Source organism: Propithecus coquereli, unplaced genomic scaffold (assembly GCF_000956105.1).
Source record: "Propithecus coquereli isolate 6110/MARCELLA unplaced genomic scaffold, Pcoq_1.0 Scaffold185, whole genome shotgun sequence".
NCBI lineage: Eukaryota > Metazoa > Chordata > Mammalia > Primates > Indriidae > Propithecus > Propithecus coquereli.
Window position 1 is genome coordinate 2530236 of NW_012143301.1, and position 25971 is coordinate 2556206.

Genomic DNA, 25971 nt, shown 5'->3' on the forward strand with positions numbered 1-25971 from the left:
TTCAAGCCTTAAGATTTAATGTTCTTTGCCCTGTTACGTTTTGGACTTACTTGGGATCTGCTACTCCTTTCTTCTTTCTTGTTGCTCCCCTTTGAAATGAGAATGTCTATCCTATGCCTGTCTCAACATTGCATTTTGGAAATACATACCTTGTTTGATTTCATAGGCTTATAGCTGGAGGGAAATTTGCTTGAAAATGAATTCTACCTTGAGTCTCACCCATCTTTGATTTAGATGAAATTTAGATAAGACTTTGAATTAGACTTTAAAGTTGATGGAAGAAATGGAAAACAAATTCAATGATTTACTTTTATTTAGAGGACTTGTGGTATGATCCATGTTCACATACTTAAAAAGACTTGCTTTGGATTGTCAGCTGACATAAAAATTATACTTGCTTATGTTCTAAAAAGCCTTAAAAATTAAGAAAGCAATGAACAGCAAAACCCTCCAACATCTAATATGTGCCCGACATTTGAAATTCTATCATTGCTAATTTTCATTAAAATTCTACAAAATCAGTATTGTCATTCCCATTTCACATATCAGGAATCTGTAACTCAAAGACATTGTATCATTTGCCCAAGATCATAACTTCTAAATCGTTGACCTGAGAAATGAATCCAGATCTGGAAGAAGCTCAGCCTTTGTGATACCTGCCAAAAGATGAAGGTCTCTAAACCCCAGTAGGAGCCAGGTTTTTTTTGGATGTATTTTCTATTATTGATGCTCTTTACATAAGCTGAAGATAGCATTAGATTACCAGCTTTATTTTCTGATAATAAATTACTGGGTTACTTAAATAAATTACTTCTATTTTCAAGGTATTCTCTGACACTGACAAGAATAATGGAGATAGTAACCTAATGGAGAGGTACTGAATGATGAAGCCCATTCATAATAGAGCAATGGGGGTATTTCTTGCCAATGTCCTAACTTAGGGACTGGAGCTTGCACAATTCAGCAACCCCCTCTTTCCTCCTAATGGCTCTTCCCTAACTATCTCCACGTTCCCAGGGGTCTCCATTTGGGCTCACCATGAAGGGACACTATTGCTACTTCTTACTTTCCGTTCTTATGGTTATTTCCTTTATCGATCCACAAAACAAATCTCATTCGCCTCTTTTTCTTTGCAAGCTCTTTCCAGGCTCTGGCTACACACCTCCTAAAGGAGAGCCCCCTCCTCCTCCCCAATCATTCTTCCACCTCAAGGGTAGACTTTAAACAAACACGAAGTGGAGGAAGTAGGCAACAAATAGAAGTAGTGTGAGACTTTAAAATGTCCCAGAGATAGACCCAATCAAATCATTTGGCCCCACTGAGCGCTCCCACCGCTCTGGCAGGACTGCTCCGGGGACCAGCCCACGCGAACCCTGGTGGGTCCCCCCGTGCCCCTCCTCCAGACTGGTCGCCATAGCGCGCTCCCCCGCGCCCGCGCCCTCCTCGTCCCAGCCCTTCAGTCTCGCGCAGCAGGACCAGAGGGATCGTGGTCTCCCTCTCTGCCGTTTTGCTTTTCCGGCTGTCAAATAGAAAAAAGCCCCGAAACTCCTGATTTCGTGCACAGTACAAACTCCGAACCGACACCAGGGATGAGTCAAGATGGCAAACCCTGGACTGAATATTCGAACGTCCCTCGCTCCTCCCCGCTCCCGAGCCCCGGCGGCGCTGCCCTGGCCGAGGCCTCCGCCGCCTTCCCGGCATGGAGCTGGCTGGGGGCCGCCGGAGGACCCTGCTCCCGCTTCCCGAACTACAGATCCCAGGGTGCCTCTCGGACTCCCGCTCCCTCCCTCTCTCGCTCCCTCCCTCCGTCCGTCTCCTCCTCCCCCAGCCCTTGTTGTTTTGGCTGGAAGCGCTCCCGAGGAGTTTCAGAGAAAGTCTGGGCAGAAACCGGAGCCGGGCCCGAACGTGGGAAGGGGAGGAGGAAAGGGAGGAAGAGGGAGACCAGAGGCCGGGAGAGGGAGGGATCCGGACCAGGGGCCGGGCCGCTCAGAACCTGCCGCGCGCCCTGGGTGGGGGAGGCGGCGGAGGAGGAGCGCGAGGGGACGGGACAGTGGGATCCCTCCCAGGAGCCGAGCCGCCCAGCGCCTCATTCCTCCGCGCTCCCCGCCCTCTTCGGCGGCCGCGAGAGCGGACCCACCCTCCGGCCAGACCTGAGATCTCGCCAGCGCCTGCCGTCCAGCAACGCCCCGCGCTTCGCCGCCGGCTCGGCGGCTCCCTCCCGGCCCGGGACCTGCTCTGCGCCCGCTGTCTGGGGGAGCCTCGCGGCTTCCCCTTTCCTCTCCGCTTCTCGGGCGCCGCGGAGAAGTGACCCACCCTCCCCCGAGGAGCGGGTTCGCACCGAAACCGAGAGCGGGCGAGCGGGAGTAGGCACCGCGCGAGGGCATTGTGTGTGTGCGTGCGTGTGCAGCGCTGTGTGTGTTTCGGAAAGCGCACTGGGGAGGTCCTGTCCCTAGGGGGCGGAGCACAAGGGACCGAGGCTCCGGCTCCGTGTCCGGGCAGAGTCCCGCGGAGTCCGAGCGCTGCTGAGGCGGCCGGCGGAACCGCGCGCCTGGAGGCGAGGCGGGCGCCCTCGGCGGCCCCGGCGGCCCCAGCTCCCGTCTGTTCAGGTCCGCGGACCTGCGGAGGAGAGGCTCGAACTCGCGGAATCAGCGCGCCGCAGAGCCTGCCCGCCCCGTCGGCCTGGGGTGCGCGACCCGTAAAGCAAGCCCTCGCCACAGCGCGCCCGGCAGGCATCGGCTGTGTCGGGAGCGCGCCCGCCGCCCCTCCTCTGCCCGGCCAGGACCCTGAGAGGCGCTCACCATGAGCGGCGGCGAAGTGGTCTGCTCGGGATGGCTCCGCAAGTCCCCCCCGGAGAAGAAGTTGAAGCGTTATGTAAGTAAAGCTTCGGCCGCCGCTCCGCTGGCCTTTTGCGTCCACACCCCTCCCGGCCAGCTCTCGCGCGGGGCTAGTTCTTCAACTAGTCCTGTGCTCTTTCCCCTTGGTCCCTTCCCCTGGCAGGCTCAGGACCAGGTGCTGTGCACTCACGCCCTGGCCGGACAACTAACTTTCTTCCCGCAGATTCCATATGGCCTGCTTCGCGGGCCTGGTCGCCCCATAGGACGGCCCAGATTTCCAGCTAAACGCCCGCTGCATGTTTTTCTTATTCCTTTTAGAAGGGGTGGGGTGCGATGGAAAGAGTAACCGTCTCCCTTCTTTATATCTGCATCTATGTATTACGGGCTGCTGTGTGCTGAGTTTCCCGCACGAGGAGCACCGCTGAGGTTTTAGCACTTTCCAGCGCTGCCTTTTGGTCCACGCTCCCTGTCCCCTGCTCCACGAGCTGGGTTGCGGGGAGCGGGCTGTGGATCTGAGGACTGGGTCGTAGAGACAAGCATCTCAAATGCGCGCAAAAGGATAAGAAAGAAAAGTTATTACGCGCCCTGCCGTTTGCTTAGCAGGGTTCACATTTTCGCGGTTTTGAATTGAGGGACATTGGAGTTTGGCCCGAGAGCCGTGGCGGTTTGCTGCGAGAGGAGGGCGCTGGGGGGAGCCTAGTGGCTGGTGTTTGGGCGCCCTGGACATGCTGTCATGCCCCGGAGGGGAGAGCTGAAGCCAGCAGGGATTTCTGTTGTGGTCCTTTCCCAGGGCACCAGAGAAGCTTAAATGGTGTTTATGTAGTTGATACAAGATGCTGATTATGCGTTAACCCGTTTTAGCTGTTAGGAAAAATATTCCTTGAAAGAGACAACCTTACTTTAGTGGGAACCTGTGTCCTCTTCAGGGGTCTGGGATTTTATTCCTATTCCCCATTTGTTCTTTGGTCGCTGCCCACTGCAAAGGAAAGAAATTACGCTTTTGTCCTGGTATCTGGAACAAATATTTTTTCTAGTAAAACAAGTTCCCCAAAGCAAAATTTAGTATAAATTTACTACCTGTGCTAATGGAACCTGTTTCTTGTTGGAGGATATCTGCAACCATTATTAGAGCTCAGGTTAATCTTGTTAGTGACTGTTTGCATAGAATAGAATGAAGTACAATATGTAACTTCACCGACAACTCTCCGATGAATTTACTTTCTGCCGGAATTTATTATAGGCAAGTAATTTCATTGAAGGACTTGATGCCACAAATCATAAGAAAGCTTTCCAGGGATGTTGAATCTCTCCGAATCTTGTCTCTCCATCTGTCACAGTTTACCTGAATATCCTAGTACAGATGCTACTTTATTCCAAAAATAAGAGAGGAAGTGGCTTTTATCAGCTTTTAGTTCTAAACAGGTTGTGTGCTTGTGAGCGAGAGAGAAAGATACGTTTGTTTTGAGAAGGTATAGTTTAGGAAATGTATAGACCTAAGAGATTGGGTTCTTGGGGAACTGAAGAATAATACGTTTGCTGAACTAGTGATCATAGAGGTTTAATGCATTCTTTCACATGGTTAGTTTATGGCTTACTCAAAAGACACCAGGCACTGTATTAGGCACCACCTATAAGATTAAAAAATACAATGAGAAAAAAGTCCTGCCTCTTGGGCTTGAAATTTAATGTAATATTAACTGGGAAGACAATCAACAAAAAAGATTATATGTTAACAAGGACAAATAAATAAATAAATAAATAAAAAGAAAGTCTCATTTGGCCATTACGATAGTTTTCTGAGGTAGGTGTTATCTCTGTTCTACAGAAGAGAAAACAGGGTACATACCCCGAACATGTGAGAGGCAGGATTTGAACCCAGATCTGCCTGACTGACTGGACTCTAAAAGTTTAATGACTCCCATGTAGTTCATTGCAACTGTGGAGCTCGGACTAGGTCATCTTTAAAGGTCCCTTCAGATTATAACCTTCTATGAGTCTATGAATGAATATTAGTTAAGAATACAAGGAGGAGGTGGACTGTGGATCAGACACACAGCGCTAAAGAAACATAATGCCTGGTCTTTGCCTTCAGTTGACTTTTTGAGTCTTTGGAACCATGCGACAAGCCTATGTGAAAAAGTCAGCCAACAGTGCAAAGCGGTTTATTACCGTGTACCCAGGTTGAGTGGTATGGATATTTTATGGCTGTTTTGAGGAACAAGCTCAATGTAGACTGAAGCTATGGGAACACTTAAGCAAGACAGGGGCTCCCTAAATTATTTTCCACAGGGGGAAGCATATGCTTAACAGCTTGGGGGAAGCCAGAGTTTTTCTTTCCTGGTGTTTTCTTTACACACTAGTGAAGTAGAGGGAGGTGGCCTAGGAAGACAGTGTTCAGGGTGGCTTCATAATTAAGGGAGCTTGTGGGAATATGTAGAGTGTTACAAGTTAAGTGAGGCTTATCTTATATCTGAGCTGTTGACTTGGTTGCCCAGAAAAGTCTGACATCCCCAAATTATTGACCTTTTGGCTTTGGTATCCATTTTAGATTGTTTTTGCTAAAGCAGCTTTGACCATCGATGATATAGGCATGTATAAGTGCCCTTCCTATGCTTGTTTTCTTTTCATGTAGAATCTTTATTTTCTGGATGAAAGGAAAGATTGTTGACCACCCAATAGGCAAAGTGTTGCTGGATAATGATTTTTTAATGAATGGATTTGCTGTGAAAAGATATTTTGGATGCTGGGTACTATAATTACTAAATGAGACTTCAGGGAGTTTGAGCATTGTGATTCTGTTGGGAAATATTTGGCCCATGGGAGTTTGACAGTTGTCTTGTTGTTTATAATATTTATAGGGTAGCCTAAACACTGATTAAGATGATCCTTAAGGGCTATTAAGTGGCAAAAAATTGTTTTAGTTTTATCTTTAAGACTATCTCACATTATGGCCCCCAGTGAATTCTATTTACAACTCCATTTTAGGTTTGCTGTTTCATAGTCAACACAAGCAGCGTTGTTTTCTTTACACATTAGTGTGTTTATCTCGTATAGAAGCCTTTCTTGAATTTCCTAAAGACAGTGAAAGTGCCATAAAATTTTTAAAAATGAGAGAATGACTAGTGAGTAAATTCCCAGCCTTTTCTACTCTTTTTAATTTTTTCTAGATTTGCAAAGGGGTAAGGACTCTTGTATGTGGTTCATTCTCTGTAAAGTTTTTAAATGCTACTTAAAATGGAGGTAAAACTTTTTATGTTTCTCTTCAGTTTTGCTCCTGCAATGTTGCTGTTTTTTTCGTCCTGTGTTATATATTGAACAGCTGGCTTTTTACTTTGGTAAGGACCTGGAGTAGAATCATATACAGATCGCTGTTACTAGGGTTACAGAAAACAAGTAAACTCTTGGTAGTATGCACTCAGGAGTGGTGCTCAGATTTTTAAAGGATTATTTAAAGAAATAATGGTGGAATTTTCATCAGAATTTGAAATTGGAGCTGAAATAAAATGTAAGACTGTAAACAAAGGATTGCTTCAAGCCAGCTGGCTACTACCATAGCTCTGCAGGAGGAGCTTCCCTATGGCCTGCCTCAAGCCAAACATCAAGTTTGGGCTCCTCCATGGGCCGGCTGTCAGCATTGGGCAGGTGTGCAGTCTCAGCAGGAGAACCTGCTTCTGAAGCCAGAGGAAGGTGCCCTATTAGCCAACAGCCAGCCAGGGAGCAAGGCCTCAGCCAGTTCTTGGGTGGGTAATCTGTACCCAGCTTGGGTTCTGTCTGCTCTGCAGCTGTCAATTAACAGGGTAGTTCTTGTCTGGACTTCGAGAACACACTCCTGGTTCTGGAAATGGGCCTAGAAACAGAAATAGTCTCTCCTCCTGGGTGGTCACCTGACATCTGACGTGGAGGGAGTGGGGTGTGGGCAGGCAGAGTATCAGCATCTCCTTGGTTCAAGGACAGCCCAGGACCTGTACTAAGCATGAAGTCCCCGCTCAACAGTGTCACTACAACAAAAGGACTGTGATGTCTGGAAGCTCTTCCTGGCTTTTTTTTTTTTTTTTTGAGACAGAGTCTCACTCTGTTGCCCGGGCTAGAGTGAGTGCCCTGGCGTCAGCCTAGCTCACAGCAACCTCAAACTCCTGGGCTCAAGCGATCCTCCTGCCTCAGCCTCCCGAGTATCTGAGACTACAGGCATGCGCCACTATGCCCGACTAATTTTTTTCTATATATTTTTAGTTGTCCAATTAATTTCTTTCTATTTTTGGTAGAGACGGGGTCTCGCTCTTGCTCAGGCTGGTCTCGAACTCCTGAGCTCAAACTATCCTCCCGCCTCGGCCTCCCAGAGAGCTAGGATTACAGGCGTGAGCCACCGCGCCCAGCCTCTTCCTGGCTTGTTATGGCGATTACCAACTAGCAATCAGTGCATTCTGGAGCTTTTGCTTACAGTGACTGAATGAGCATAATTATTCTGTTGAAGAAAATTTTTTTCTTGCTGTCCTCATATTAGTAAACAGTCGATTCAAATTCCTAATTTTTTTTTTTTAACCTCTTCAAGTATGGCAGGAATGTTGTTTTTGTTAACAAAGATCATCAACTAGCAATTACATTAAGCCTTTATGATAGTTAATGATAGTTAATTTATTTGTTGTGCCTGAGCTTAATGATAAGTATAAAACTCTCCATGTTAAACTTGCAGAACCTTTAAATCTGATTGTTGCTGTTTGGGATTCAAAATTACCATTGGGAAGGTATTGCAGTTTGGAGGGTAGTTTTAGAATTCTGCTTTTTTTAAAATTTTTTTTTGTTAGAAGAATATCTTTGAACAATAATATGGCAAGAGTTATACTTAGATAATCTGCTTGGCAGCTGATTGGTTATTTCAGTGTATTTTTCCATAATAACTCTGCTTAAGTATGTAAGGAATAAGTAAAATTCCATATCTTAGAGTCAACATAAAATATGTTGATAAGGTCTTGATAATTTGCAGATTGAGAAAGTGTAAGAGGTAATAGATTCAAAACATATGTTAAGTGCCAGCACTCCTCATTTTTACAGAGACTGACGGAAGGGACCACGTAGTAGGTAGACTACTACTTTACTTTTGAAGGGTTTTGTTTTACAAAGTGATTAGATGCAGCCACTGATGCTTTCAGTGGGTAAATTGTGCTGCCCTGGGAGGAAACTCGAGCTTTGCCACTACGCACCCACATGATCTTGATCCTCAGTTTCCTTTTCTGTAAAATGGGAGAGGGAAGGGCAGTAGATGTAGCATTCCTCTTCTCAGACATTGTTTTTTCTGGGGGAAAGGGGTAGATGGGGAGCTTCTCAGTAGGCTTCCTTTTGAGGAAATAAATCTTAGTTTATTGTTCATCTTAAATAGTTTAGTGACTATATTAGGAGCTGCTTAAGCAGAATTCTCTGGGGACTCTCTGGTGGTATTCCTCTTAACAGAAGGCATGCACACTGAGCACCTGTGCCCCTGTGCTGGGTGCCGTGTCTCTAGCTCCCAGAGCAGCACCCGGACAGAGTACAAGCTCAACAAGTGTCTGTTGACTGAATAATAAACAGGTATTTCAGGAGCTTTTGTAATATGCCATATGTGAAATGCGGTGGAGGGAAAGGCCCACTCCCTGCCCTTAAAGGAGTTTCTAATCTCTTTTTGAAGACAAGCTGTAATGTTATAAGGCCATGTATGAATAATTGCCAAACGAGGGACAATTGCCTAAGAGTTCAGACTGAGAGCAGAGGGTAGGGGGCTGCCAGGCGAGACTTCACAAATGAATTTCAAGCGCTGTTCTTGGAAGAATTGAGGTACTGCTGGCAGCAATAGGAAAATCGTAAGGGAAGGCTGGTTTGAAAGGAAGAACAAGGACTTTGTGTCGAGTTTAGACATCCTAGTGAAAAGAACCGCTTCAGAACACCTCAGTTTCATGCGTGGAGTTTGGCCGCCAACTGTAAGTTCTAGTTTGAGAAGTTTTTTGTTTCTGCTGTGACCTAATGCTCCTGATGGGCTCCTGAGCACGAGTGAATTTTCTGCATCAAACTAGAAACAAACAGACAAAACAACCTGTTTGGTCACCTGAACTTATTAAAATTCTAAGGGACATGTGTTATTTAAGATTTCTTTATGTCTGTTTTGAGCTGAATAATTCATTCTGGCAAGCAGTTAGTTTACAACAGAGAGGGAGCATGTTCTGGTAGGAGGAAGAATAAAAGAGCCTTTGATTCATTTGCTTCTGAGTTCCAGCAGGAGGGCCACGGCCGCCTTGGGCTAGCGTCTTATTTTGGACTTCGGAAGCCATCTTAGCCCAGCTATGTGAGTGCCAGCTCCCGTTGGGGGGAAGAGAATATCACCATTGGATCACATTAAACCCCCTCTGACTGTTGATGGAGGGCTTTCTCTCATTTCACATTCCTCACGTTAACAGGGTGGCTCATTTCCACCACGCTAGAGCTCCATCTGAATTTGCCATTTGAACTTGGACTGAAGTCACAGTCTTTCTGTGACTCCTTTTATCTCAGTATGTCTGTCAACTAAGTACAGAAAACTTATCAAGTCACAAGTCTCTTTATTCAAGCCTCTTGGGCTACAGCACAAATAAAATTAGCATTCTTTTCTTTATATTACTTCTCAGGAAAAATGACCCATTGTACTGTGGTTTTTCACGGTTATTAAATAAGTAGCCACTTTAGTTGCCAATGGGATGGCTGTGGTAGCCTTAATGGTAGATGGCAATGTTGGCCTGTAGAATTGCTGGGAAAACTCATTTTTAGGAACTGGAAGTTTTTGACCATTCTTGGCTTATGGGTGGGAGCACCTTAAGTAATATGGGAATGCCCTAACTGGAAAAAAGAACCGTTTATATTTTAACATTCTTTTTTTTTTTTTTTTAGTTTAAAAAATTTTTTAATTTATCATAGAGACAGGGCCTTGCTATGTTGTCCAGGCTGGTTTCGAACTCCTGGCCTCAAGTGATCCTCTTACCTTAGCCCCCGCAAAGTGTTTGGGATTACAAGTTTGAGCCACCACACCCAGTCCAAATCTTTTATACTTCATTTATTCGTAGAAGCAAAATTCTTCCTAGTTGAAGAGAGAAGTTCTCATTGTTGAATGCATATAAAATACAATATAACCTAAGTGCTTTTGACCCTAAGTGCTGTTGGCTCTCTCTTAGCCTGCTTTATAAAAAGAGTTGAGGCTGTGCATTGTAATGCATGTTTGGTTGTTATCTCTGTTACATTAGCTCTTGAAGCATTCTGATTACAACTTGTAGCTGCCAAGCCCTGTCCTACAGTACTATCTAGAAGAAAATTTTCCATGTGGTTGTTTTAGCAGAGCTAGTATATACCAACTGCACATGAAGATGTAAGTTGTAAAGGAATAGAGCTTCTAGAAAGAGTGATGTGAGTTATCTTAAATTTTTAATACCATATAATTGTTCTTTCTTTTGTGTGTGTTTCAGAAATGTTTATCGTATTTCTAAAGTGAGTTATATTTTTAAATACTCAAAAGAATGCCAAATTTACCAACAGTTTTTCTTATGGTGGTGGCTTTTTGTTCTCAGCTTCTTACTTTGAATTCATACTTGACCTAGGTAATTCTCTAAGTTATGTATTCAAAAAACAATGTCCTAAAAGGAAAAAAACAAATGGCCACATTGTCCCATGAATTAAAAATATACAGAGAGTTCAAACATTTCTTTTCAATGTACAAATCTTAGGTCTTTTTTTTTTTTTTATAAGGAAGAAAAATACTAAACTTTGCTTTAACTATCCTGTTCATTGTTTTTCCTTTCCTTTTTTATTTGTTTTCTTTTGCCTTGACTCATGTAGTTTAAATTTTTTTAAAAAACAGTTTTATACATTCTTTAAGAACACTGCACTGGGGAAAAAAGAAAAGATCAAAATCCTGTTTTATATTTCAAGAAAAAAGTGAGAGGAGGCCATTCTCTGGTCTGAAGAGAGAGAAAAATGTCAAATAACACCAAAGTTTTGTAACTTGCTTTCATGTTGCTTGGTTGAATTAAATATTTATCACTCTTACCTACATGTATTTATTTATATGTGAAATAAACAGGTAAACGTAACTTTAGTTAAGAGGCTTATTTTTGTGAAATGAAAATGCTGGACAGTAGATCAGGAGAACTCATCCTGTTTTTGTTGTAGTTTTTATTGTTTTATTGAATGCATCAGTTAGCCAGTTGCTATAAAATTTTATTTGCTGATTTTTCTAAATGGGAGAAAGGTAAAAGCACACTTTGTCCCATAGTTCTCTATCTTCTCACTCTTTTCCTATTGGTTTCTACTTTTTCTCTGTAGTAATAAGCCTAGACACCAACATCACAAAGTATTTGTGTCAAAATTTTTACACACATATTCTTTCACCTTTTCTCTAAAAAGGGTGCATTAATTTGTATCATGGTTATATGGTAATCAAGAATAGGAATAATAATGTTCGACCTGGCATGTAGATTGTTTTTCTCTCCCGATATGCAGTTTTTAGTTACTACTGTGTTGGGAAATGTGGTTAGCTAAGCCACTTACTGAGTAGCAGAACTCCTCCCTGAGATGACTACCTGATTAAAGAATTAAGGGCCTGGTGTGCTTTCTCCGCTTCAATCCATAACAGGTTCCCATCAATGCCTTGGCCAGAGTTGTAGTAGCCAAGATTAAAGTGCTTCTGGTTGGAGGGACGACCCCTTGATTATCCGGAGAGAAGTGCTTTAATCTTTCAATTCGGGAAAAGAAACACTTGGTAAAATGCTACCTTCAGTGTTTTGAATTCCAATGGTGTTGTGTAGAGCTTGCTGAAGAATGATTACCTCATTCAGTTAGGGAGGTATTATTTGAACCCTCTACCCTCTAGCAAAGTTATAATTGATCCCGGAGATACGTAGGAGTATTTGGACTTTATAGTTTTTCCTTAACAGTTTCAGGTTTCAATGTTTGAAGTGTTGAGAAAAGGTAGAAGGAAATATTGAACTAGTAGGAATGCAGAATATTGGAGAAGGTAATTTGTTTCGAGTGATGATGTTACATGAAACCAAAGCCTTCTGAGTAATTAATCTTCACTTGGGTATATAGGTCCTTTATCTCCAAAGAAAAAGGCATAAAATTAAACTGGTTCTACTAACAATATTCTTTTTTTCTTTGTCTTCCCTTTAAACAGTTACATAGTTAAGCGTCAGATTTATAAAAGTTTAATGCTTCAAACAGGAAAAGCAAGCCTAATATATTTTTCTAGTTGATTTTAATAATCTATAGTATATGCAGTAAAAGGTGTAGACACATGATCTGTTTACAAAGAAAATTATGGCTTTGTTTATTACTCTTTGGTGTTTGTAGTAGGATATTTAATTTCCAGAGGACAAAGATGCCATTTGTTCTCTGTCTGAAATATACAGTATAGTTCCTTGCACAGTCTGTTGAACGGCATGACCAAATAATTGTAGAATTTTGAGCCCAAAATTATAAATCATCTTGTCCAATGTTTCTCAACCTTTTCTAACATATTTTTCTCTCGTGTTTTGTTTGGGTGTCCTCTGGCTTTTAATCCAATCTTAGTTTCTTTGATTTGCATTATAATAACAATAGCTATCTTGGACATCTTTTTTCAATTACATATATCTCCTTCTCCACTGGTCAAGAGCACATCCTCCTCATTTTACAGAGAATGAAAACTAGCCTCAGGGAGACTAATTGATTTGTCTGAAGTCATCTAGCATAACCAGCTGTTCTGTCAGGGCTGATCTGTCACCTCCCAGGTCAAAGTCCTTCAGTCACTGAGCGAACACCTACTGGGGATAAGACACTGTGAAGAATGCAAAAGAAGAGGACCAACAGGACACTGTCTTCACCTTTGAGAGTTTATATGCTACTAGGGGCCATAGGGTGCACTCGGCCCTACAAATTATATTATGACTGGTGATGTGTGAGACAGTGCTCTAGAAGAATTCAGCAGAGAGAGGTCCAATTCAGGGATCTGAAGGCTCACTGAAGGTGGCAAGAGACAGTTCACCAGGACCTTAAAAGATGAATTCAATTTTCAAAGATGGGGCTGGAGGGAGATGGGATTTCTGTTTCTCCCATTCCCAGCCGGACTCTTGAGTTGGTTGTATACACTTGCCTCCCCCTCTTCCTCACCTGCCGTTCATTTCATAATGGAATACAGCCTGGGTCCTTTCTGTACCACCCTTACCTAAACGAGCCCTACTAAGTTCCCCCAATGACCTCCTTGTTGCTAAATCTTAGTGGACGTATTTTAGTTGTGATTTTTCATAGAACTCTTGAGGACGTTGATGGAGATGACAAATCCCTCTTCTTAAAATACGTTCTTTCCCGTGCCTTCCTGACCTCAGGCTTTGGTTTCCTTAAATGTTGAAGTTTCTAAGGGTTTCAGTAATAGCCCTGGTTAGTCTGTCTTTTCTTCCATCTTCAATAGTGGTTCTTTATCCGCTTGAGGTCATAAACTCGTTTAAAAATTTGACTACAGCTCTGGGCTCTCAGTTTTCACAAGAATTCTTACAAAGTCACACATAGACATTCTTAAAATCTGGAATGTGTCTGACCCTTAAAGCCCATCTATGGCTCTTAACACCCAGTTAAATGCCCCTGAATCATATGCTGATAATTCAGATACTATGTCTCAGCCCATTTCTCATTTCAGATCTGTGGATCTAATCCATAGCTGCTTAGATACCCCACGGCAGCTCAAAGTCAGCGTGCTCTCAGCAGGTCTCATCATCCTCTCCCTAAGCCTGGCCCGCTTGGTGTTCCCTCGCCCAGTGGCTTAAGCCAGGTTTTCTTTGACTCTCCTCTCTTTCTCATTCTCCACGCCCGGTGACCAAACCCTGCCAGTTTCACCTTCCAAATATCTTGACTTATTAGCCCCTCTGTTTCCTGAGCTACTTTGGCCTTTCTTCTGGATTGCTGCAATATCCCGTTGGTCTCTCTGCCTCCAGTGTTGGGCCCCTCCAAACTGTCTTCATCAAGGCAGCCAGAGTGACCTTTTTGAAACACCAATCTGATAACGAATGCCATTCCGTAGTATGAAGCTGTTCTGCAGCGTTCCTTTGCCCTCATGAATGCCTCAACCTCTTCCCTCGGCCTGCAAGGCTCTTTGTGACATGGCACCGGCACACCCATCCAGGAGTATTTGTTGGTACCTTCTCCACTCAGTTTCTCTACTTCAGCTATCCTGAACTTTCATGGTCCAGACTGGCTCTGCAGTCCTTCTTTCCAGACCTTTGCACATGCTGTCCTCTTCCTCCAGGAATTCTTTGACCTTCCTTCTTGGTCTCCACAACCAGGCTAACTTCTGTTTGTTCTCCTCCCTCTGAGAGCCTTCCCTGAACGCCACTATCCCTATCACAGGGGCACACAGTCACAGTGTGCTTGGAGCATCTGTTTTGTCCTCCTGTGATGCTCCGTTATTCCCATAGCTTAGCACCTGTCACGCTTGATTATGTTTGCCTGTTTAGTTGCCTATGTCCCCTTTTATGGTGGGGCCGCATTGCAACTTTTGTGAGGTTCAGGTACTTTTGCCTTCGTGGGCCCCCCTTCCTCTATTAAAAACATTTAAAATCACATTTTGCAACTGTGTCAGTATAAACATGAAGGAATATTTTGTAAGTTGGATTTGTAATTATATATTAATTATAATTATATCCATTTTATTCTGATTTTAAAAGAAATTAATATTAAAATACTTTTCTTGTTTTCCTAAAAGTATCATGGGCTCCAGGCCCTGTGCCTTCTATGTCTGATGGATATGTTGGCTCTGTTAAATGAACAGAAATATTTTGGAGATAAAGTTGACAGCCTATGTCAACTGATTGATTGGGACTAGGAAAAGTGAGGAGTTATTTTGTTATGTGGCACTTTTGTAATGGCTTAGATAGCTCACTAATACTAAGATGTTATATTTTAATCCCTGGTAATGGAAAAAATTACATAAAAATAGGATGGTATACCTAAAAGGTATTTAATATATGCCCCTAAATATACATACATACACACACACACGCACATACACACACATAAATATATATAGGTAAAAAATCCTGAGATTTTTATGATGTCAAAAATATGTTCTGTGCACTGTTTTACTAATATGCTCATTTCTGTGTAAAGCAGTGTTTTTTTAGTGGGGATGGAGAGGTAATTTTGCCCCCTCCAGGGGACATTTGACAATGTCTGGACTTTGGAGACATTTTTCTTTGCCACAACTGGAAGAAGGCGTGCTTCTGGTATCTAGTGGGTAGAAGCAGGAATGCTACGAAATGTCCTGTGTTGCACAGAATTATCTGGCCCAAAATATCAATACGCTGGAGTTGAGAAACCCCCATGTAGATGGCTTTATAAAGCTTGTTCTTACATCTGTGTTATTTGTTTAGTTTATTTCCCTTTGTTTTCAGTAAAAGCCATAATTCAGATGCAGGATTGTGTTGTATTACTGGAACCAAACATTTATTTTTCTGACTTCAGTAATGTGAGAAAAACAGTCATTGAGATGGCTGAGCTTTTGAACGCTAGAGGTTGTGAAGGGTTTATGTGATAAGCAAAATCTCTCTCCAACAGTCTGTTGTCATTAAATCATTACCAAAATATTCATTTTGCCCTTACTCTCCTAGTACAGCCAATTGTCTGGTTGGTGGTAGGGGGGATGCTGAGTCATTTATTCATGCATTTTATTACCTCTTGGCTGGAATATCCCCATTCATTGTTCACAAGCTGCCCAACTTGTTTACTTTTTATAAATTACATATAATCAAGTCCTCCTGCAGGTCTGGCTACTGTAATTGACAGTAGCCACAGAGCAGGGCTGACGAGTCTGCATTTATGCTGATGTCTCACATTCAGTTCATGTTCCACTCTCCAAGCGTTCTTGCCGCCTCCATCTGTATTTGAAAAGGAAGGCGAAGAGAGAACTGCCACCCTGTTACCTCCTCTCCGATGATCTGAGGGTGCTAATTTATAGTTTGGTAGAGACCTCGTGTCCTTTGCTTAGGAAGAATCAAGGGTTTCGGGTAGTGGTCTTCAGGCTTCAGTGTACATCACAATCACCTGAGTAGCTTCTGAAATGAAGTTCTTGGGCCCTACCCTCCTGTGATATTTTTAGTAAGTCTAGGTAGGGACCCAGAAAACCGAGTTTTCTAACTTAAACCCTGGCTGATTCTGATGTAGGTGGTTCTTAGATTACATTTGGAGAAATTCTGAGTTGGGCATAGAGGAAAAAGAGAGGAAAGAAAACTCAATGGAAATAAATACTTACAAAGGGTAGAATAGGGAAACGAGCCAAAACTTGGAAAGTAAATTTAACCTCTCTTCTGTGGGATGAGGGCACAATATGCTGTGATGCTTTAAAAGATATGTGTTCAGTTTTTTCTGGCAGTGATACAGATCAAACTGTCCCCCAAAGGGGACATACTTAGAGGATGACAAAAGTGAAAGGGAATTTTTAAAAAGGTTAGAATGTGAGAAAGTACCTAACCATCACCGAGAAGCTCAAAAGACTTTATTAAATCAAGGAAGGTATTAGATAGATATTGATTTTAAAAAGAATGTGTATTACTGAATCAAGAATTTATGAATGGCTTAAAGATGAAGAGGAAAGATGACATGATGGAGGATTAGCTCTGCAGCAGAAGTTCTGGCAATTCTGGTTATTGGATCTGAAAGCATGTTATTATAGTCCAGATTTCCTGGAGTATTTCAAATTTCAAATATTCTTTGCCATTGTCTTTTTAATACATGTCTGGTTTGCCCTAACTTTTGGTTAGTTGCATGTGGTTGATTTATTAAAGGGCGCTAAAGTGGTTCTCCTTGACTAAAGAAGTTAAATTCTCATGTTTTTCAACCTTTTGTGTGTGTGTTTAATTTATATATTCTAATCTGTTTTAACCTAAATTTGATTTTTAAGTTCACATTATAGAAAGAGCAAGAGTGACAGATGGACTCTATTTTAGAAAATTGGTCGAGGTGGACCAGGTGGGAATGCTTACCTTAATCCTACTAGATGAATACAGTAAAGTATTTTATTTCCAACTACCTACTGAACTCTGCTTCTAGACAGCTATCCTTTTTTATTTTTTATTTTATTTTTTCCTATTCCCTTAGGGAAACTTTATAATTCCATCCAATTACCTTGGAGAGAGATGTTGACCAAAAAAAAAAAAAAAAAAAAAAAAAAAAGAAAGAAAAAGAATTTTGGAAGTTTAATTATAAAAGGATGAGTATCACTAGCTTTTGTTAAATCATTAATCTTTTCTTTTTCTAACCGTCTCTACATCAAAGTGTTCATTTTTCCATATACTTGTGCTAGAAACCCACATTGTACTTTAGAACTTTTCGCCCCTATAGTACCATATTAACTAATTAGCCTAATTGCTAATCCTTCAGGCTCTCTCCCTTCTCCATCCCATTTACTCAGGAATACTGCAGCCTCTTAGATATCGTGCCCATCTGCCCACAAGATCTTACAGAATCTTCATATCTGCTTTGTAAGTGTTGAGGATCATTATTGTTATTATATGAAGTGTCTACCACACCCTCTCATTGCACTAGAGCCCAAGTAAGTTCGGTTAGTAGATCACTTTGCTCCTGAATAGGATGAGCAAATAGAAGGGTGGTTGCTGTATGCTGGTGAGACCCAGAACCAGCTTCTACCACTGACTGTGGCAACCGAGGAAGGCTAGACTCCTGTGACTTCTACTCTGCCCTGAGAATTGAAGGCTGGGCTCAGGACTTGCTGTCTTCATTTAAGGTGACCTTATTACTTTCTTGTGTTTTTTAAACAATTCACTTTGTAAGTCTCTCTTTTTTTTTTTTTTTTTTGTGAGCCTCTTAATATTCTTAATTATTTTTTCAGATTTTTTTTCCTGTAATTTATTCTAACCCGTATGTTGTTTAACATAGTGGTAGGTGTTTCCTATGACTATTTATATTTTCTGAAAACAACTATAAATGTTCTTAGGGAGACATAACAGCATTAAATAGTCATCTAAGTGCAATTAAAATATCACATAAATTTTCAGGGAGAGTATTTTAGCTAACAGTTTTCAGTTTTGGGTTTAACATAGAAAAAAGGGTTACAAAATACTAGATGAGCAAATTTATTGCCCTTTGCACAAGTTACTAAAAGGAAATGTTTCTTTAATAATTTAGTGTATAAGATTTATCATTGAACTGTAATGTACATATTTAGCCCTATAATATTTTTAAGTTTACTTATATTTGAATAGGAAATGCATAGATTGACTTAAAATTCGTAGTATATTGGTACTTTCATTATTTCTTTGTTTTAGGCTATAATCTTTAAAACTCACACATATTTAAAGCTTTAATATCTACCTACTTTTGCCAGTGATTCTTAAACAATTGAAAGATACTCCCTTATTGTAGTTTTGTGCATACTAAATTTTTTAGCCAATATGTTTTTTTTCCCCAAGTTGGAAAAATTAGTTATATGTTCAGAAACCTATATTTTCACTAAGGGAAATTGGAACATAGATATTGAAATATTTTTCATCTTTCAAGTAAGTTCTAGCCTTGAAAACATTTATGTCTGTTTTCAAACAAGATCTGTTGTTTCTAAACTATGTATGTCCAAAGCAGAATAAATTTTCTTAACTTTGAGATTTTTATTAAAACACTTAAAGGAGAAAATGACTCAAGGAAGATAAAGGCCAGTTTTTCTTAAAGTAATGAAAGGAGAAAAAATTTTACTACTATCTATTCCTAATGAGAAAAATGAGGCCCTAGAGAATTTAGGCCTAGGAAATACCCTGAGTCCAAGGCCGGTTGGTTCCAGCGTGCAGAGGGAAGACTAGGACCCAGCTTCCTCATGCCCAGCCCAAAGCTATTCCCAATCTGCCACATCCACCTCCATCTTCAGTGGGTTGCTGTAATTTCTAAAATTCAAACCCTTGCACGTTATTTCAAGAGACTTAGCTATCCCACAGAGCAGCACATCCCAATCTCTCTCTCTTTTTCTCTTCTTTAGTTTTATTTTCAATTGTGGTTAAAAAAACAAAACAAAACGCCCCTCACAGCATAAAATTGACCATCTTAACCCTTTTTAAGAGTACAGTTCAGTAGCGTCAAGTGTATTCACGTCGTTGTGCCAGCCCAGTCTCTCTTGCTCCCCCATTCGGTCTCTAGTATTGGAAACATCGGAAGGGGCTTTACACAAACACCTTTCAGGAAGGCATGCACTTCACCTGTGTTTGCTCCTGCACAGTAGTAGGAAGTTAATTATGTGGGATTTGCTCACCTGATCCACACAGATGATCCTACTTTAGTGCACATTTGGAAATTCCACACCCCTCTCTTCCCCTGAGGAAAAATTCTTTCCTGATCCTAGAGTCAGTGCTCTGTTTAATCTTGAGCATATGAGAATGAGTCACCGTGGATAAGTGTGTAATCTCATTTATACCTTTCTTCCAATACCCCTTTGATTTTTTTTTAAATTTAAGATACTGGATCCTGATTTCCTACATAAGGTCTGGTGATTTGGACACTAATTTAGGAACTGGGAGGTGTTGAGGTTTTTTTGGAACCAGTACTTTCTGTTCTGCTGAAAATGAAGCTGCATGGCCCAAGTTCTAAAATTCAGACTATGAATGGAATGTCTGTGTGGATGAAGAAACAAGCTAATGCCTTTTGTAGGGGGGGAGGCAGGGAGAAAGACAAATGAAAATATTAAGATAGTCTGATTTTGCGGGGGAAATATTGAAATTTTAAGAATAGGTACAAACCAACAATGAGCAACTACTTGCTTTGTGATTTATGTCCACAAGAGAAATACTCGATATTGTGCTAGAGATATTTAATTGACAAAATAACTGAGTTCAGCTTTTGATTCCAGTTACCTCTATCTATACAATGTGTAACCACTACTTCCATTTCTTCATTTGTAGAATGAAAAATATTTCACTGGGAAATTATTTTAAAAAGAGTACTTGTACCTTGGAATATTTAGGATACTTTGAACACGATGCTTAAAGATTGTCAATTGTTAATGCTTATGTTTTTACATTGATAGAGGCATATGGGGGTGGGAGTGACTTGAACATCAAAATGAAAATCTGTGTCCATTTTTAAGTACAACATACATTTGAGTAAAACCCCTCTCCTTAAATGCTTATTTTAAATTGGCAGTTGTTCAGCCAGCAGTCAGTAATCTCACTTATCAAGTGTTTGGCACGCCTGTTTTAACCTGCACAGGTTCAGTTCACACAAAGAAAGGGAGGGTGTGGTTACGTGATGCAAGCACCCTGTTAGCCTCATTAACATATTTTGAATAACTGTATTTGAATATTTACCAGCGAAGCTAGGCTATTTGGAGGCTTGCTAAACAGGCAGGGGGAATTTCTGAAAGGAGTGTAGAGATTTGAACCTGTAAACTTTTTACTTTTTCTTCTTGGAAGGGAAAGATTTTAGAAGATATTATTTAGGCTATTTCCCTTACCCTCCCAACAGAACCACACCTTGTTTAAAAAAAAAATTCTGCAGAAATTTTGGATCTTATCTTTCTATCACCTTTTTTATATTTTTAAAATAGGTACGTTTGGACATATCTCACAAATACCTTTTGGTAATCTGTGCTAAATGAGTTTGAGTTCCTACTCAGCCTGTTTTTTGTCTTTGCAGAATTAGTCCTGAAGCTCTTTCTGAGTCTAGCTGGAGAACTTCTCCTGCAAGCTTATTGTGTGAACACAAATGGCTGGAACAGGACAGACGGGATAAACTAGGGTGCCTGTAGAGTAAACTCCTACCTAGTGGGTGCTTAGATCACAAAGATGCCAGCATGCCTGGTTCAACTCTATATAGTATAGAAATTGTCTTTGGTTCCGGTTTTATAGTCTGGGACCTATATCTGTCCAGAAATACTTTTTTGACTTGTCATTGATACCTGTCTGGCCGAAACCACAACTTTGGGCTCTAAAACTAGTCAAGGGAGGAGTCATTTGAAAGCAGGGGTTCTCAGATATTGTGATATACAGGGTTTTAAAGGTGAGTAGATGAGACAGCATATGTTTAGTTCTCTAGTTCTCATTTTGAGGGAGAGGGAGGTCAGAATCACCAGAGAGCCTTTTCAAAAGCCATTCATTCACCTTGATTTTTTTTTTTTTTCCTGCTTACCTGTTGTGGGGTGAGGTGGGTAGGGATGACAATGTAATGAGGTGGCGTTTGAATCTAGAATCTGCGGAAGCCGTGGGTGCTCACCACAAGGTGGTAGTTTCCATAGTCTGGGCCAGTTTGCACCCTTGCCTCACGATTACCCTTCTGAGTGGAAAGATACAGTCTGGTGATACCAGCTCTCACTCCTGCTATCAAAGATTTTGAAATAATACATTAAATGTGCATGTAATAGGATTGCCCGGAGAGGATTTCCCCTCCCTCCTTGAGGGCTTTTTCCCCCCTTTATCTCTTTGAAGATGGTTCTTAGGACTTATTATTTTTAAATCATAAATATGAAATATCAAAAACAGGAAAGAACAAATTTGACCATTGCTATTTTTTAATATGTTTTATAAATCTTTAGTGGAAGGGAATGAAGGTATAGCTATGCTGAGAAACATGTATATTCATATAAATTGCTATTTTTTAAAAAAAACTTTGGAAAGCTAAGAACCTAGGGAAGAACTGTGTACATTAAACCAAGCCCTAAATCTTTAAGAGAGATTTTAATGAGTATATATATTTAATTGGTCCGTTGGGTGTATGTATGCTTTTACATTTCCAGATCGAAGTTATTAAATTTCAGCTCTCTTTTGTTGAACTTCAGTGATTTACTTGCAATTTTTTTCAAGATTATGTGTGATTCTTATATTTACATGACCACCATCTACTCTTAACTAATTGTGTAACACAGCTTTGATTTTTATAGCTTCTTTTTCCCCTGTTGATTTATAACAGCCTGTTTAAAAGAAAAATTTGTAGGTGATTGTAATCTTCACGAAGCAACGTGAGTTAATGAATACCTTTGATTTTCATTTCAGTATTTTCCTTTTTTATTATAAAATATTAAGTATTTCATTTGTGGAGCTTCTCTGCTGTGTCAATTTGTTGTGCTATACGAATACTTATGGAATGTTACCAGTTTCACTATTTACTACTTCTTCAACATCTCTGAAGTTGGTGGATATAAAATGTATTTTTCAAACAAGTACATGTATGAAACTAAAACAATTTATTCAAGTCATAAAACAACACTAGTGAAACTTGAGTTCTGGCACTTGGCCCACATTTTAGCTGGTAGCATGTGTCTGAGGGGGAAGAAGATACTAATTACTGATAATCTCTGTAGAATGCGTTAATATTTTCAGGCCCGAATATGAGTTATTCAGTAGATACACCAATTTTTTTTTTAAAAAAAAAGCTAAATGAAATTTAAATATTGACTTGTGTGTCCCTTTTAATTAATTTTGGTGACTTGGTATTTGTGACGATACTTATAACTTTTTTATTGGTTATTCTATCCTCCACATTTTAATTATAAAGCACTACGAGGAAAAAAGTGAATGAAGAGGCTGCCTTCAGGTATAGTAAGGTTTAACTCCTTTAGCCATTGTTCCAACTTGTCCCACTCTCAGCTTGCTCCCTGGCTCCCTGGCTTATTTACATATTGTATAATCCAGACTGGCTTGTCCCGTTTGGTAGGTTTGTTATAAACTGCAGAGTTGAGTAAATGTGTGATAACATTTTAAGTGCTATTAGCAGTTAAACAGTACTTAAGGAGGGACATATTAGAAGGCCCCAGCTGTCAGGTGTTCCAGTGTTGGCCTCCTTTGGGGCTATTTCTGTTTTCTCAGAGTAACAGGAAATAAACGTGAAACTATAGTAACGCCTGGTTCAGTGACCACTCCCTCATCCAGATGACATCCAGCATGCCATGAATGATACTGAAAATGTCTGATACTAAAAGTAGACGTTTACTGTGTCCATTAGCGAGTTTTGTACGTAGGCAACACCAACCAACAAAACCCATAGAACCATTTGTATCTATCTATGCCCTGCGTGAAAACAGTGAAGCCCAGAGAAGTCCTGTTCTCCTATCTTGGTGGATAATGAGAGAACATTTCATGTGCTTTGTAATAACCATTTCTAATGGCTGCATGACACTGTGTTTCCCCATTTATAGGGTTATTGGGTTTCCCAAGGTATGTACTACCCTTGAGTATGTAACTTTATGAAAGGTGTGCCTTGTCCTCTGTGGGCATGCTCTAAGTAAGCCCTCCGTAGGGCTGTGTGCCCGGGTTAGTGTTGAGTATGTCCTTCTCATATTCATTTATCAGCAGACTGACCAGAGATTGGGATCTAATGGTAGATGTGGAAGTTTTTCCTGGAGTACCTCTTCCCTCCATACTGTGCCTCTCTGAGATTTGCAGGGGCTCCCAGCGCCAAAGGTGTTTGTTAAACCTAAAACGATGGTGTTGACCTCCCCCTGTCATGTTATATGAACTGTGCAGACTCTCACTCTCTCTTGCTCCAATCTCAGGGGGCCACGGAGAGACTGGGGAACCCTAACTTAGGAGATCTCAACAGCAGCCTACTTTTTTTCATGAGTCACTCTAAAGTTCTAAATATCCTAAAAGAAGTTCTCATTTCTGTAGGTCAGGCAAGTTGCAGCCTGCTTAATTTTTTAGTAACTTTGGTTTATAATGATTTTAGAGAGTAGAAGAGGAAATGGCTCTTTTATGAATGTTGCATAAAACTATATGGCCTTGTACAAGTGATCTAACTTCATATGAATCCTGGCTTAGAGACAGAATCTTCCTTTGTATAAATAGATTCACCACTCTGTGTCCTATTCTGAAATAATGAGGGAGAGAATAATCCCATATATATCACATCAATTTAAAAAATCAGAATTGAGGAGCTGGGAAATTTTTCAAACAGTTTACATTCTTTTGATTCTGTTTTTTTTTCTTTTTTGTTTTTTGGAGGCAGAGTCTCACTCTGTTGCCCCGGCTAGAGTGTAGTGGTATCAGCCTAGCTCACTGCAACCTCAAACTCCTGAGCTCAAGCAGTCTTCCTGCCTCAGCCTCCTGAGTAGCTGGAACTACAGGCTCTCGCCACCACACAGGGCTAATTTATTTTTTTTCTATTTTTAGTAGAGACAGGGTTTCGCTCTTGCTCAGATCTTGAACACCTGAACTCAAGCAATCCTTCCCACCTCAGCTGCCCAGAGCACTAGGATTATAGGTGTGAGCCACTGTGCCTGGCCTCTAACTTTTAATTTTTGAACTAAAAGTTAAAAAAACTTCTATACTTAGGAATTACCATCTTTTCAGTGGTTAACGGTTAGATTTTATAATTAGGAGAGTGAAACCTTGAAAGGACAAAATGGAAATAAAATTAGGTTTAGGATAAGAAATTCTACTTGGATATTGCAAAAATAGCAAAAAAAAAAAAAAAAAAAGTGAATGAATAACTGGCAACACAAACTCTTTTTCCTGTAAGTTCCTTTTTCCCAAACCCTTACCATCATGCTAAAAAAAGTATTCTTGTGAGTTGATTTTTCTCAGAATCTTGCTGCTGACTGTTAAAAAGAATTTTTTTCCATGGGCCAAAGTTTTTTTTTTTTTCATGTGACTTCTACAGCAATTTGGGACTTACTGAAAATATTTTTTTTAAGTACAATGGTAAAAGAAAAATTTAATATGGATTTCTGTACAATTTAGTTACAGTGACTAGGGTAAATCAAATGTATTATCTTAGGTGACTGAAGATAGATTATTCTAGGAGAAATATCAATTCTTAATAAAGATAAAGAATGAGTGCTTATTTCCAGTTTTGAAAGTTACATTTTTCAATTCCTATCTGGTCTTTTCTCCAAGGATGCATATTTTTAAGATTTCTCTATCAGGCTAATACAGGTGATGCTACTGACTGAGTCAACTTAATGGAATGTCATCACCATTTCCTTGGGAAAGGATAAGGACACAGATAAAAATTCAAGTTTTTTGGAGGGATTTGTTACGTAATATGAAACCTTTCAAACATGCAAGAATGTACCTGGTTGCTTTTTAGGGGAATACCAGTGCTGTACTGCATCTCTCAGTATGACAGGTAAAAAATCACATTTCAGATTACTGCTATTAAAATAGCATGGTGATATACATATTTATCCTATCATTCCTGTTAAGAAATAATTTCAGAAATGCTAATAACATCTTGCTCAGCAACTTACTCTGACTCCCTGACTTTCTGGGAAGATCTCACTGTACTTGTTTACTCTGTAAATCTTACAGTGGCCTTTGACCAAAAGCAATAAAATGTTACCTGATCTGGCATGTCACCCAGGATTCTCAGTCGCAAGCAACAGAAATCTCTGGCTCATTTAATCAGAAAAGGAGTTTCTCTGGGAAAGCTGGAAACCCACCTTGGCAGCTCGTCAACTAGGAACAGTGCTGCCTAGCTGGTCCAGGAAACATATCGCTGCTGCCTCTGGGCCATGATCATAGACCTTGTGTCTTGCACTGCTAGCTCCAGTGACACTAGACGCCGAATGCCATGACTGCTGCCTTTGGAAACTACATTCACTGCCCCAGCTTCTAACCAAGGTGTCTATACAGTTCTTGTTTTTTATAACCACCTGAGATTCAAAATCTGGGTTGGATATATTTGGTGGAGCCAGTGTACCTAAATCATGTGCCTGAACTCTGGTTGCAGGAGTGGTTGAGAAGCAATTATCTGGAGTTTTCGGCTTTTGTAGTATCAAGGTTAATAATTTGCCAAATGTAGGAACGGGAGTTCAGATGCTGGGCAACCTAAAAGAATTGTAAAAGTCCACTATATGTGATGTATTGGAGAGGGACATGGAAGGATAAAAGATAAGGACAACAACTACCTTCCTATGGCAATTAAAATAACACGTTGGCTGATCATAGTTAAGAGAAAAAATATAACAAATTTCATAATTTCTTAATATTCTCATAAAGTGGCATCCATAGACCTAGCAAGAGCAGGTACTGTGTTGTTGAACAGCTGTTATGTGCTGGATAGTTTTTTTGTCTTTTAAATTTTCTCTCTAATCCACACAACAGCCTTGCAAGGTGGGCATCATTGCCCCCATTTTTTACAGTTAAACTGACGATCAGAGTAACTTCCCAAAATCGCACAGCTGGTGTATGGC

At 40.7% G+C, this 25971-nt stretch overlaps 1 protein-coding gene across 1 annotated transcript in view; it reads left to right on the forward strand.

Moving 5' to 3' along the window:
- Nucleotides 1–2763: 2763 nt before the first annotated feature.
- Nucleotides 2764–25971, forward strand: part of GAB1 (GRB2-associated binding protein 1) — a 127091-nt gene continuing 103883 nt past the window's right edge. Inside the window, exon 1 of the mRNA XM_012642731.1 lies at nucleotides 2764–2871. Coding sequence (XP_012498185.1) covers nucleotides 2800–2871 — 72 coding nt within the window. The 5' untranslated portion in view covers nucleotides 2764–2799. The remainder of the gene's footprint in view (nucleotides 2872–25971) is intronic.